The sequence below is a fragment of the Equus asinus genome, chromosome 14 (assembly GCF_041296235.1).
Source record: "Equus asinus isolate D_3611 breed Donkey chromosome 14, EquAss-T2T_v2, whole genome shotgun sequence".
NCBI classification, from domain to species: domain Eukaryota; kingdom Metazoa; phylum Chordata; class Mammalia; order Perissodactyla; family Equidae; genus Equus; species Equus asinus.
The window spans coordinates 23,173,181-23,186,497 of record NC_091803.1 but is presented as its reverse complement, the minus strand read 5'-3'; the positions used below and the strand labels follow the sequence as shown (position 1 = coordinate 23,186,497).

Below are 13,317 nucleotides of genomic sequence, written 5' to 3'. Positions count from 1 at the left end.
GAAGCTCTGTAGTAGCCAGCATGGAACAAACACTGAAGGTGCTCCTAATTATTTCACTCTGTACTAGACCCTAGGACCGTCACATAACCCAAGGAGAGGACTAAATGTCTGACAGTCAAACTCATGGGAGTTGGCAATTAGATTTAGTTTTTTTTTTAAAGGAAGAAAGTTATTATTTCAGATGGGAGTATAAAGGAAACATGATTGGTTACAAGTTGGTTATTTTTGAAGCTGAAGTCCATGGAAGTTCATTAGTCTGTTTTGTCTACTTTTTTATTTGTTTCTCTGTTTGTTTGAACACAGTTTATTCGAAGAATATCTTACCCAAGGTCTGAATTTAAAAATTAGCTCATGGAGGTCCAGCCCCATGGCCGAGTGGTTAAGTTCACACGCTCCGCTTGGGCGGCCAAGGGTTTTGCCAGTTTGAATCCTGGGCACGGACATGGCACTGCTTATCAAGCCATGCTGAGGTGCTGTCCCACATGCCACAACTAGAAGGACCCACAACTAAGAATATACAACTGTGTACCGGGGAGCTTTGAGGAGAAAGAGGAAAAATAAAATCTTTAAAAAAAATTAGCTCATGGAGGGGAATTGAAGCATTCTCAATCACCCATATCACCAAAATATTATCGTTAATATTTCCTTTTTTATTATTAAGACTTTATTTTTTTAGAGCAGTTTAAGGTTCAGAGCGAAAATGAGAGGAAGTACAGAGATTTCTGCTATAGCTTCTCCCTCCACACATTCACAGCCTCCGCCATTACCTACATCCCCCACGAGTGGTGCATTGTTACATGATGACCTAGTGTCACATCATGATCGCCCAAAGTCCAGAGTTTACATCGTGGTTCACTCTTAGTGTTGTACATTCTGTGGGTTTACAGGAACTTATTTACTTACTTTTTTATTGAGGTCATAATAGTTTATAATATTAGAAATTTCACTTGTACGTTATTATTTGTTAGTCACCATATAAATGTGCCCCTTCTCTCCTTGTGCCCAACCCCCAACCCCTTCCCCTCTGGTAACCACTAATCTATTCCCTTTGTCCATGTGTTTATCTTCCACATACTAGTGAAATGATACGATGTTTGTCTTTCTCTGTCTGGCTTATTTCACTTAACATAATATCTTCAAGGTCCATCCATGTTGTTGTGAATGGGATGATTTTGTCTTTTTTTTTATGGCTGAGTAGTATTCCACTGAATAAATATGTGACATCTTCTTTACCCAGTCATCCATTAATGGGCACTTGTGTTGCTTCCATGTCTTGGCTATTGTGAATAATTCTGCAATGAACATAGGAGTGCATAAGTCTCTTTGAATTGTTGATTTCAAGTTCTTTGAATAAATACCCCGTAGTGCGATAACTGGGTCATATGGGATTTATATTTTTAATTTTTTGAGGAATCTCCATACTGTTTTCCATATTGGCTGCACCAGTTTGCATTCCTGCCAGCAGTGTCTGAGGGTTCCCTTTTCTCCCCATCCTCTCCAACATTTCTTATTTTTTGTCTTGGTGATTATAGCCATTCTAATGGCTGTAACGTAATATCTTAGCTGTAGTTTTTTTTTTGAGGAAGATTAGCCCTGAGCTAACGTCTACTGCCAATCCTCCTCTCTTTTTGCTGAGGAAGACTGGCCCTGACCTAACATCCGTGCCCATCTTCCTCGACTTTATATGTAGGATGCCTGCCACAATGTGGCTTGCCAAGCGGTGCCATGTCTGCACCCAGGATCCAAACCAGTGAACCCCGAAGTGGAATATGCAAACTTAACCACTGCACTACTGGGCTGGCCCCTTAGTGTAGTTTTGATTTGCATTTCCCTGATGATTGGGGGTGTTGAACATCTTTTCATGTACCTATTGACCATCTGCATATCTTCTTTTGGAAAAATGTCTGTTCATATCCTCTGCCTATTTTTAGATTGGGTTGTTTGGTTTTTTGTTGTTGAGTTGTGTGAGCTCTTTATATATTTTGGAGATTAACCACTTGTCAGATATGATTTGCATGATTTCTTTTTGTTGTGATTTTAATGGGATTGTATTCTTGAGTTCTCTTTCTGTTAGTTCATCATTAGAGTATAAAGGCAACTGATTTTTGTAAGTTGATTTTGTACACTTCAGCTTTGCTGTAGTTGTTGATTATTTCTAATAGTTTTCTGATGGATTCTTTAGGGTTTTCTATATAGAAAATGATGTTGTCTGCAAACAGCATGAGTTTCATTTCTTCCTTGCCAATTTGGATACCTTTTATTTCTTTTTCTTGCCTCATTGCTCTGGACCAAACCTCCAGTAACATGTTAAATAAGAGAAGCAAGAGACAACACCCTTCTCTTGTTCCCCTTCTCAGAGGAAGGCTTTAAGTTTTTCCCCATTGAGTATCTTGTTAGCTTGTGTTTGTCGTCTATGGCCTTTATTGTGTTGAGGTACTTTTCTTCTATACCCATTTTATTGAAAGCTTTTAATCATAAATGGATGTTGGATCTCATCAAATGCTTTCTTTGCATCTATTGAGATGATCATGTGGTTTTTAGTCCTCATTTTGTTGATGTGGTGTATCACATTGATTGATTTGCGGATGTGAAACCATCCCTGCTTCCCTGGTATGAATCCCACTTGATTATGCTGTATGATCCTTTTAATGTATTGCTGTATTCAGTTTGCCAATATTTTGTTGAGGAATTTTGCATCTATGTTCATCAGTGATACTGGCTTGTAATTTTCCTTCTTTGTGTTGTCCTTGTCTGGCTTTGGGACCCTGGTGATGTTTGCCTCATAGAATGTGTTAGGAAGTGTTCTATCTTCTTCAATTTTTTGGAATAGTTTGAGAAGGATAGGTATTAAATCTTCTTTCAATGTTTGGTAGAATTCTCCAGGGAAGCCATCTGGCCTTGTACTTTTATTTGGGGGGATGTTTTGATTACGATTTCAATCTCTTTACTTCTGATTGGTCTATTCAGAGTCTCTATTTCTTCTTGATTCAGTTTTGGAAGATTATAAGAGTCTAAGAATTTATGCATTTCTTCTAGATTGTCCAATTTGTTGGCGTATAGTTTTTCATAGTATTTTCTTATAATCCTTTGTATTTCTGTGATATCCGTTGTAATTTGTCCCCTTTCATTCCTAATATTATTTATTTGAGCCTTTTCTCTTTTTTTCTTAGAGAGTTTGGCTAGGGGTTTGTCAATTTTATCTTCTCAAAGAACCAGCTTTTTGTTTGATTGATCCTTTCTACTGTTTTTTTGTTTGTTTTGATTTCATTTATTTCTGCTCTAATTTTTATTATTTCTCTCCTTCTGCTGACTTTGGCCTTTGTTTTTCTTTTACTACTTCTGTTAGGTGTAGTTTAAGATTGCTTATTTCAGATTTTCTTTGTTTGTTAAGGTGAGCCTGTATTGCTATGAATTTCCCTCTTAGAACCGCTTTTGCTTCATCCCGTATGAGTTGGTGTGGTGTATTTTCATTTTCATTTGTCTCCAGATATTTTTTTACTTCTCCTTTAATTTCTTTGATGATCTATTGGTTGTTCATTAGCATGTTGTTTACTATCCACATATTTCACTTTCCCAGCTTTTTTCTTTTAGTTAGTTTCTAGTTTCATAGCATTATGGTTGGAAATGATGCTTGATATGATTTCAGTCTTCTTAAATTTATTGAGGCTTGCCTTGTTTCCCAACGTATGGTCTATCCTTTAGAATGTTGCATGTGCACTTGAGAAGAATGTGTATTCTGCTGGTTTTGGATGGAGTGTTCTGTATATATCTATTAAGCCCATCTGGTCCCATTTTTCATTTAACTCCATTATTTCCTTGTTGACTTTCTGTCTGGATGATCTATCCATTGATGTAAGTGGGATGTTAAGGTCCCCTACTATTATTGTGTTGTTAATATCTCCTTTTAGGTTTGTTAATAGTTGTTTTATGTACTTTGGTTCTCCTGTGTTGGGTGCATATATATTTATAAGTGTTATTGTCTTGTTGGAGTGTCCCTTTTCTCATTATATACTGACCCTCTTTGTTTCTCATTACCTGTTTTATCTTGACGTCTTTATCTTTACTTTGTTTAATATAAGCATGGCAACACCTGCTTTCCTCCGTTTGCAATTAACTTGGAGTATTGTCTTCCATCTCTTCACTCTGAGCCTGTGTTTGTTGTTGGAGCTGAGATGTGTTTCCTGGAGGCACCCATATTGTTGGGTCTTGTTTTTTAGTCCTTCCAGCCACTCTGTGTCTTTTGATTGGAGAATTCAATCTATTTACATTGAGTGATCATTGATATTTGAGAAGTTAATGCTGCCATTTTATCACTCGTTCTCGAGTTTTTCTGCCTTTCGCTTGTTTCTCATCCCATGTATTTCGGACTACCAATTCAATTTGGTATTTCTCTGTGATGATTTTCTCAGTTGTTTATCATTTGTGTCTCTGTTTTGATTATTTGTTTAGTAGATACCATGAGGTTTGTGTAAAAAATCTCATAGATTTGATTGTCTGTATTCTCATAGCTTCTTATTTCCTTAGACCAAGATGATTCTATCCTATTCCTCTTCCCCTTCAAAGTTACTATTGTCACAACTTACTCTGTTTTGTGTTGTGTTTGTGGTTAAAAGGACGAGATTGTATTTATTTTTGATGTTTTTCCCCCTTTATTGTTAATATTATAATTAAGAATTTGCTAACCTGTTCTGACAGAGAGTGCAATTTTCTGATTTTGCCTACCTATTTATCTCCTTGCTTAAGGCTTTGTAACCCTATTCTTTTTTTTAGGTATGAGGGCCTTCTTGAGCATTTCTTGTGGGGGTGGGGGTCTTCTGGTGATGAGCTCCCTTAGCTTTTGTTTGTCTGGGAAAGTTTTTATTTCTCCATCATATCTGAAGGATATTTTCACTGCATAGAGTATTCTTGGCTGAAAGTTTTTGTCTTTCAGAATTTTGAATATATCATTCTAGTGTCTCCTAGCCTCTAAGGTTTCTGCTGAGAAACCCACTGAAATCCTGATAGGGGTTCTTTTGTAAGTTATTTTCTTCTGCCTTGCTGTCCTTAATAGTTTTTCTTTGTCATTGACTTTTGCCAGCTTTACTCCTATATGCCTTGGAGAAGGTCTTTTTACATTGAAATAGTTAGGAGATTTATTGGTTTATTTCGCTTGTATTTCCAGCTCTTTCCCCAGGTTTGAGAAGTTCTCAGCTGTTATTTCTTTGAATAAGCTTTCTGCTCCATTCTCCTTCTCTTCTCCCTCTTGAATACCTGTAATTCTTCTGTTGCATTTCCTAATTGAGTCAGATATTTCTCGGGAATTTCTTCATTTCTTTTTAGTCTTAGTTATCTCTCCTCCTCCATCTGAATCATTTCTATATTTCTGTCATCCAGACTGCTGATTCTCTCCTCCATAATATCAACTCTGTTATTTAAGGACTCCAGATTTTTCTTTATCTCAACTATTGTGTTTTTCATCTCCAACATTTCTGATTGGTATTTCTTTATAGTTTCAGTCTCCTTTGTGAAGAATTCCCCCTGTTCATTAATTTTGTTTCTGATTTCATTGAACTATTTGTATTTTCTTGTAATTCATTGAGTTTTTTTATGATAGCTATTTTGAATTCTCTGTCATTTTGATTATAAATTTCTGTGCCTTCAGGATTGATTTCTGGGTGCTTGTCATTTTCTTCCTGGTCTAGAGTATTAATATATTTCTTCATACTGTTTGATGGTGTGCATTTGTGCCTCGCAGCTTCCACCTGCCACCTCTGGTGGGGGTCAAGAGTTGTGTATTCTGAATCTGCTGCAATCCCTGGCTCACTCACAGCTGCTGCTTTTCTAACCTGTTTGTAGGCACTCTGGCTGACAGGCTGAGCTGCAGCACCTGGTGTGGGGAGGGGTGCTTTCTTTCACTTGCGCCATCCTGGGGAATTCTCACTCTGCCCGGGCTCTCTACTCTCCTGGTGTGCTGGCTTGATGAAGATACCCCTGCACCTTTTCCACCTCTGTGTGGGGCTTTCCTGAAGGCTGTGAGGGAACTTAGAGAGCAAAGGTGTTCCCACAGAGTGCTGCCCCTCCCCTTTTTCCTATGAAAGCTGTGCTTGGTCCTGCAACCTGGGTTGCTGCCACTAGGGGAAGGAGAAGAGATCCTCTTACCGCCTGCCACTTCCTCCAGGGGGTCCAGCACCTCCACTTTCAGATGTATGGCTGCATGGATCTCTCAGATGTCTTTTCTGTTGTGTGAATGTTCTCCGTTGGTTTATGAATGTCGTTTTCTTTGTATCTTAGTAGGGAGAGTCTAAGGGAAGAGCTCACTCTGCCATGATGCTGACATCACCTCATCTACTTTTGATTCTGTTATAAATTCTCCATTAAAAAAGGATTTTTAAAAATCTTATTGAATATGTGTGTAACATTCCTCATATGATCTTAATAAATAACATTCTCCTTTTTTTGTAGTGCTGTGCCGTGGCTTTCATTGAGAAATTAGATGCCCAGTCTCTAAATTTAAGTCAGGAAGATTTTGATCGATACATGTCTGGCCAGACTTCTCCCCGGAAACAAGAATCTGAGAATTGGTCTCCTGATGCTTGCTTAGGTGTTAAGCAAATGTATAAGAACTTGGATCTCCTGTCTCAATTGAATGAACGACAGGAAAGGATTATGAATGAAGCCAAGAAACTTGAAAAAGACCTAATAGATTGGACAGATGGAATTGCAAAAGAGGTTCAAGACATTGTTGAGAAATACCCACTTGAAATTAAGCCCCCAAATCAGTCTTTAGCAGCTATTGACTCTGAAAATGTTGAAAATGATAAACTTCCTCCACCATTGCAACCTCAAGTTTATGCAGGATGATAAAAACTTACATGGATAGTATTTATTTGAATCTAAATTGTTGCTAGCCCTTACTACAGTCCACTGATTGGGATCTTGAGTATGACTTAATTGCTTATAAATGTCAGAGCATTTTTATAAAGGTACAGTTTGTGGGGATTGTTTTGTTTTATTTTGTTCTTCCTGGCAAAGGAATCTTAGTAAATAATAAAGTACTATTTATTTGAGTTACTGAAATAGATTCACTTAAGGTTGTGTGAAAATTTTGTCTCAGTCTATTTTTTTTTCCTCCATTACTTTTCTATGTGCTTCCTTCATGGCATTCACTGTGTTTGGATTTGGGTAAATAATTCCTTTTCAAAGGATAAAGCAAATGAATGCCACCAAATGTGTGTTTAAGGAAATTCAATGGTACCACTCTTCTACAGTTTGAAATAATTTTATAATTGTAAAGATAAAAGATATATTGATAAGTAAGTGTGTAAAGTTGTAAATATATATTAAAGAAAGAATGGCATCTGCTGTGCATGGCATTTCATCTGTTAATATTTTTAGTTTGAAATGAAGTATATTGAATGTTTGCCTTTAACACCATTTTATTTGGTTTGCCCCACTAAAATGCATCTAGAAGTGTTTAGACATACTCCCTTTAAAATATTAGCTCCATCTTTAACAATATATTAGCCATAACTTTGAGGTCCTGTAGAGTCAGAGACTATGACACCATTGAGGTTCAGTATAATTTTTAGGTCATATAAAGTACTATTCAGTATAGTCAATTGAAGACTTTGAACCATGCTTCTTACACCCCTTTCCTCCATTCATTCAGCAAATACTTATTGAGTTCTTTGTAAAGGAGCTGGCCTTGGGTCTGGGTCAAAAGACAGAAGAATGAACAGGTCTCTACTGGTAAGAGCCAATGGGGAATCCCTCAGAGCTGTAGTGTGCAGGGAGTGCCTCCATAGTGTACTTTTGACTGTATGGACAACCCAGGCACATGTCGTACAAACCTCTTTCAGGGTGTCTCAACCTCAGTACTATTGACATTTGAGGCCTGAGGAGTTTTTATTCTGGGGGCTGCCCTGTGCATTGTAGGATGTTTAGCAACATCCCTGGCCTCTATATCTGCTAGTTTCTGGTAGCACTCCCAAGAGTTGTGAAAAATCAACAGACATTGATTGCCAGATGTCTCCTGGAGGGAAAACTGTCCCCAGTTAAGAACGACTGATCTATTTTGTAAGCAAGGGATTTATTCTTATGGTGGTTAATATGATGTAACCAAAGAAGATTGCATTAAATGCACAGTATAATGTTAACTGATAAATCAGTCAGGCTTTACCACACTGTGGAACCTTTTCTAATTCTAATGGAACCTTTCATAACCTAAATACACCATTTATGATCCTCCTTCCAATCAATGATTTCTACCGATTATCAGCATACCTGTGAAATTGTAATTCTCAGGGCACTATTCTTGAACAAGGTCACATCACACAAGCAGTTAGGGAAGGTTCCCTTGCTTTCCCAGTATCTTCCTGGTAGTGTAACACAAATTTATAGTGCAGTAATTTTGGAATAAAACTATAGTGATTATAAAACTTTTTATTCTTTCTTTAAATTTACATATAAAATCCATCAAGTTGACACATGTATTGTCATAAAGCACTGAAGACTTGAAGCAGTTGAGTCAGCTGATCACCAAGCTTACATGGACTGTAATGAGTTATTATCAAATGCCAGTGAGAATCAGCTCTTAGAAACCTGGGCCCAAATGATTTTCATAGAAAGTTTTCCCCTTTTTTTTTAAAAATTTTCTATGTACTTTCTAGGTGCTAATCCAGATATACACACTCTTTAATTCTCCTGGGACTATACAGTTCTTTTAGTCGTTGTACATTATGTTTGTTAAATAAAATGTACATACCGGTATCCCAGAAAAGCTGTCTTCTTTTGGTTTCTTACATATCTTTAAATTGTTGAATTGATTTTTTTGGGTATATATCTCAAATTGGTTGAATTCTTCAGATACAGACTCTTGCCTTAGGTAGAAACATATATTTCTCTTAAGTCAGCATCAATACTGATGGCCAAATTTTCTGTTTTCTCAACAAGAAAGTATTGATATTTTATGTACTATAAATGTGATTGGAATAAACCTTTGAAACAGAAGTCCTTATCAATAAAGTTTCATAATCCATCCCTCTTCCAAATACATTGATTTTTGGTTCTTCATCTTAGGAAAATATACATTATTAATATTCTCTTGTTACAAAGCTTTCCTTTTCAGCCACAGCTATGATTATCAGAATTAAAAATGAACCGTTAGAGACATTCTAGTTAAAATTAAGAACAAAAGAAGGACATTTGCTATCACTAAAATCAGCATTGTTCTGAAAGTTTTATCCAAGGTACTCAGTCTTCAAACAGAAATAAAGGTAGAGGGAAAAAGGAGTCAATCTGATCAATATAGAGCTATCACAGCACAGTGGTTGAGGACATGAACTTGAGCTAGGCGGCTTGGATTTGGTTTTGAATTTTGACTCTGGCACTTACTTGTTAGCTCTTTGGCCTTGGGCAAGTCTCGTGTTTCACATACCTCATCCTGTGAAATGGGCATACTAATAGTACCTGCTTCAAGGAGTTGTGAGGGTTAAATGATTTAGAACAGTACCTAGCAATGCTAACTGCTCAAGAGATGGTAATTATTTGTAGATGATTTTTCTATGTAGAAAACCCAAGAAAATTGATATTGAAACTATTATCCCTAAAATGGTGAGATATGAAATGCTAAAATAGCCATTAAAAGTAACTGTACAAAATGACTTTTATATATCCCATTACTATCTGGTTAGCAAATATCATGGGAAAAATTTATTCACAATAGAAACAAATATAAATCACCTAGAAGTAGCAAGAGCTTTTGGGATTTATATGAAAAAAACCCTGCAAAGTTGAGTGAGATGCATGAAAAGAATAGAGAGACATACACAGGGCCTGTGTGGTTGCATAGGCCCCTGTGCTCAGAAGGTCCCTGCACTTGGGCTTTAATGTTCTGTCTTCCCCATCTTGGAATTCTTAATAATTTTATCTTTGAATTTGTGTTTTCAGGTGAGGTTTGATGGGGCAATACAGCATGCAGTGGGAGACTTGGACCTTCTCAGCTCACACACAGTTCTGCCTCCCACCATCCCCCTGGGTGGGTTCTTGGTCTCCCCCAACCATGCTGTGACCACTCTAGCCAGGGCCTGGGCACTCAGGAATGATTGGGGCTGGGCGTGTATTCCTGTGGTGTCTTGGGGTACAGCATGATGGTGCATATAGTTGGCAGCTGGCTGGGAGCTGCATCTTGGCCAGTGGGGGTCAGGGACAAACCCCTTGCCCACCCATGATCCAGTGTGCTCCTTGGAGAAAACACTGAATCCAGGGCTGGGGAAGGAAATAAATCAAGGAGTGAGAAAGATCTTTTTGGTCTGAAAGTAAGCAAGTAAGAAAGACTAATGGGCATATCTTGATAGGACACAGGAGTCAGCTGAAGGGTTCCAACAGGCCAAATTTGGAAGAATTTGAATGAAAAACTACTGAGAGAAGTTAATTGTAACACAAAAATATTTTTAAAAAAATACCTTACATATTGAAGGTTGCCATTATATCAACCCATTTTGAGGAAGAACTGTAGTTGACACCCAATTGATAGAAAGAAAGCCTTCTTCACAGAAAAATGATAGATAGTAGATATATAAAAAATAATAAAATTTTTAAAATCATTGTTTTATCCCAGGACCAGATGGCTTCACCAGCTAATTCTACCATTTAAGGAGGAATTAACATGAATCCTTCTCAAACTCTTTTTAAAAATTGAAGAGAAGGGAACACTTCCTAACTCATTCTTACGAGGCCAGCATTGCCCTGATGCTAAAGCCAGATAAGGACACTACAAGAAAAGAAAACTATAGGCCAATTTCCCTGTTGAATATAGATGCAAAAATTCTCAAAACTACTAGCAAACTGAATTCAACAGCACATTAAAAAAGGTTATACACCACAACCAAGTGGGATTTATTCCTGAAATGCCAGATGGTTCCATATGCAAAAATCAATGAAATACATCACATTAACAGAATGAAGGGAAACCACCTTATGATCATCTCTCTTGTTGCAGAAAAAGCATTAAACAAAAAACACCCTTTATGATAAAAAAAAATTCAATAAACTAGGGATAGAAGGAAACTACCACAACACAATAACAGGCATATGTGAAAAACCCAAAGCTAACATCATACTCAATGGTGAAATACTGAAAGCTTTTCCTCTAAGACGAGGAACAAGACAAGGATGCCCACTTTTACTACTTCTGGTCAAGATGACACATGTTGGAATTATTTGACAAGAATATTAAAGACACTATCATAAAAATGCTTCAATGAGCAAGGATGAGCATGCCCGAAACAAAAAGTTCCAGCAAAACAAAGATATAAAGAAGAAACAAATGAAAATCTTAGAACTGAAAACTACAATAACTGGAATTAAAACAAAACAAAACCTCACTGATAGGCTGTGTATCAGAATGGCAATGACAGAGGAATGAATCTGTGAACTGAAGATGGATCAATAGAAATTACCCAATCTGATCAACAGAGAGAAAATAGACTGAAATTTAAAAAGTGAATGTAGCCTCAGGAACCTCTGGGACAATAACAAAAGATCTAGCATCTTTGTCATTGAAGTCCCAGGAGGAGAAAAGTTTATGGATAAAAAATATTAAAATAGGTAGCAGCTGAAATTTACCAAATTACCAAAATTGGCCAGAGGCATATATCTATAGATTTAAGAAGCTGAGTGAATCCCAAACAGCATAAACCCAAAGAAATCCATGCAAAGATGCATCACAAACTTCTCAAAATTAAAGACAAAAAAAGCCTTGAAAGTAGTTAGCAAGGATACATTACCTGTAATGGAGTGATGATTTGAATGACATTGGATTTCTCACCAGAAACTATGGAGATCAGAAGGAAATACTGACAAGGATGTGGAGAAGGTGGATCACTCATACAGTCCAACGAAAATTTAATATGGTATAGCTGTTCTGGAAAATAGTTTGGCAACTTCTTGTAAAACTGAACATGTCATTATCATACAACTCACCAGTTGCATTACTCGGCATTTATTCCAGGAAATTGAAACTTACGTTCACACGAAAGCATTTACACAAATGCTCATAGCACCTTTAATTCATGATAGCCCTAAACTGGAAACAATCCAAATATCGTTCAACAGGTCAGTGGTTAAACAAACTGTGGTACATTTATACAGTGGACTACTACTCAATAAGAAGAAGGAATGAACTGTTGATACAGCAGCTTGAATGGATCTCAAGGGATATATTCTGAGTGAAAAAACTCCAGTCCCAAAAGGTTATATACTGTATGATTCCACTTACATGTAGATAATTTTCTGAATATATAATTTATATAATATTTAAGTATTCTTAAAATGATAGTTATGCAGAAGGAGAACAGATTAGCCGTTTACAGGGATTCAGAATGGGGAGAGGAGGGAGCTGAGTGTTGTTATAAAAGGGCAGCACAATGGATCGTTTGGGTGTGAAATTGTTTTGTATCTTGACTGTGGTGGTGATTACACAGATTTACAAATGTGATAAAATTGCATAGAACTAAACCACAAATGATGTGTAAAACTGGTGAAATCTGTGTAAAGTCAATGTATTGTTTCAGTGTAAATTTCCTGGTTATGACATTGTATCATAGTTGTGCAAGATGTTGCCATTGGGGAAAACCAGGTGAAGAGTACATGGGATCTCTATTGTTTACTCCTGCATGTGAATCGACAATCATCTCAAAATAAAAAGTTTGATTTTTAAAATCTATTAAATCATGTGGAAACAACCCAAATGCCTACCAAGTGATGAATAGATAAACAAAAATGATATATCCATACAATGGAATATTATTTGGCCATAAAAAGGAATAAAATATTGATATGTTCTACAACATGGATAAACGTTGAAAACGTTATGCAAAATGAATGAAGCCAGACACAAAATACCACATATTGTATGATTTGATTTATATGAGATGTCTAGAATAGGCAAATCCACAAGAGAGAGAAAGTAGGTTAGTGGTTGCCACAGGCTGGATGAAGGTGAGAATGAGGAATGACTGCTAATGGGTACAGGGTTTCTTTTTCGGGTGATGAAAATGTTCTGAAATTGGATAGTGATGATGATTTCACAACTTTGTGCATATACTCAAAACACTAAATTGTATACTTTAAAAAGGTGAATCGTATCGTGAGTTACATTTCAATAAAGCTTTAAAATATCAGAATAGCAGCTGTGGAGCTCATTGTTAGTGTCTAAAATTTTTCAGACAAATCCTCCAGGCTGAATTGTGTCATTTACTTTAAGGTTTTTTCTTTACGTCAGGATACTATTAATTAACATTGATGCACTTTAATGCACATCAGACAATGCGCTGTACA

At 36.8% G+C, this 13,317-nt stretch overlaps 1 protein-coding gene across 7 annotated transcripts in view; it reads left to right on the top strand.

Annotated features, from left to right (window-relative positions):
• The window catches only part of RABGEF1 (RAB guanine nucleotide exchange factor 1), a 73,602-nt gene extending 66,542 nt beyond the window's left edge, over positions 1-7,060 (top strand). For all 7 annotated transcript variants that reach the window (XM_014842279.3, XM_014842276.3, XM_070484494.1 and 4 more), the window contains one exon: positions 6,442-7,060. In XM_014842279.3, the coding sequence (XP_014697765.1) occupies positions 6,442-6,840 (399 nt within the window). In that variant the 3' untranslated portion in view covers positions 6,841-7,060. The remainder of the gene's footprint in view (positions 1-6,441) is intronic.
• Positions 7,061-13,317: the final 6,257 nt, after the last annotated feature.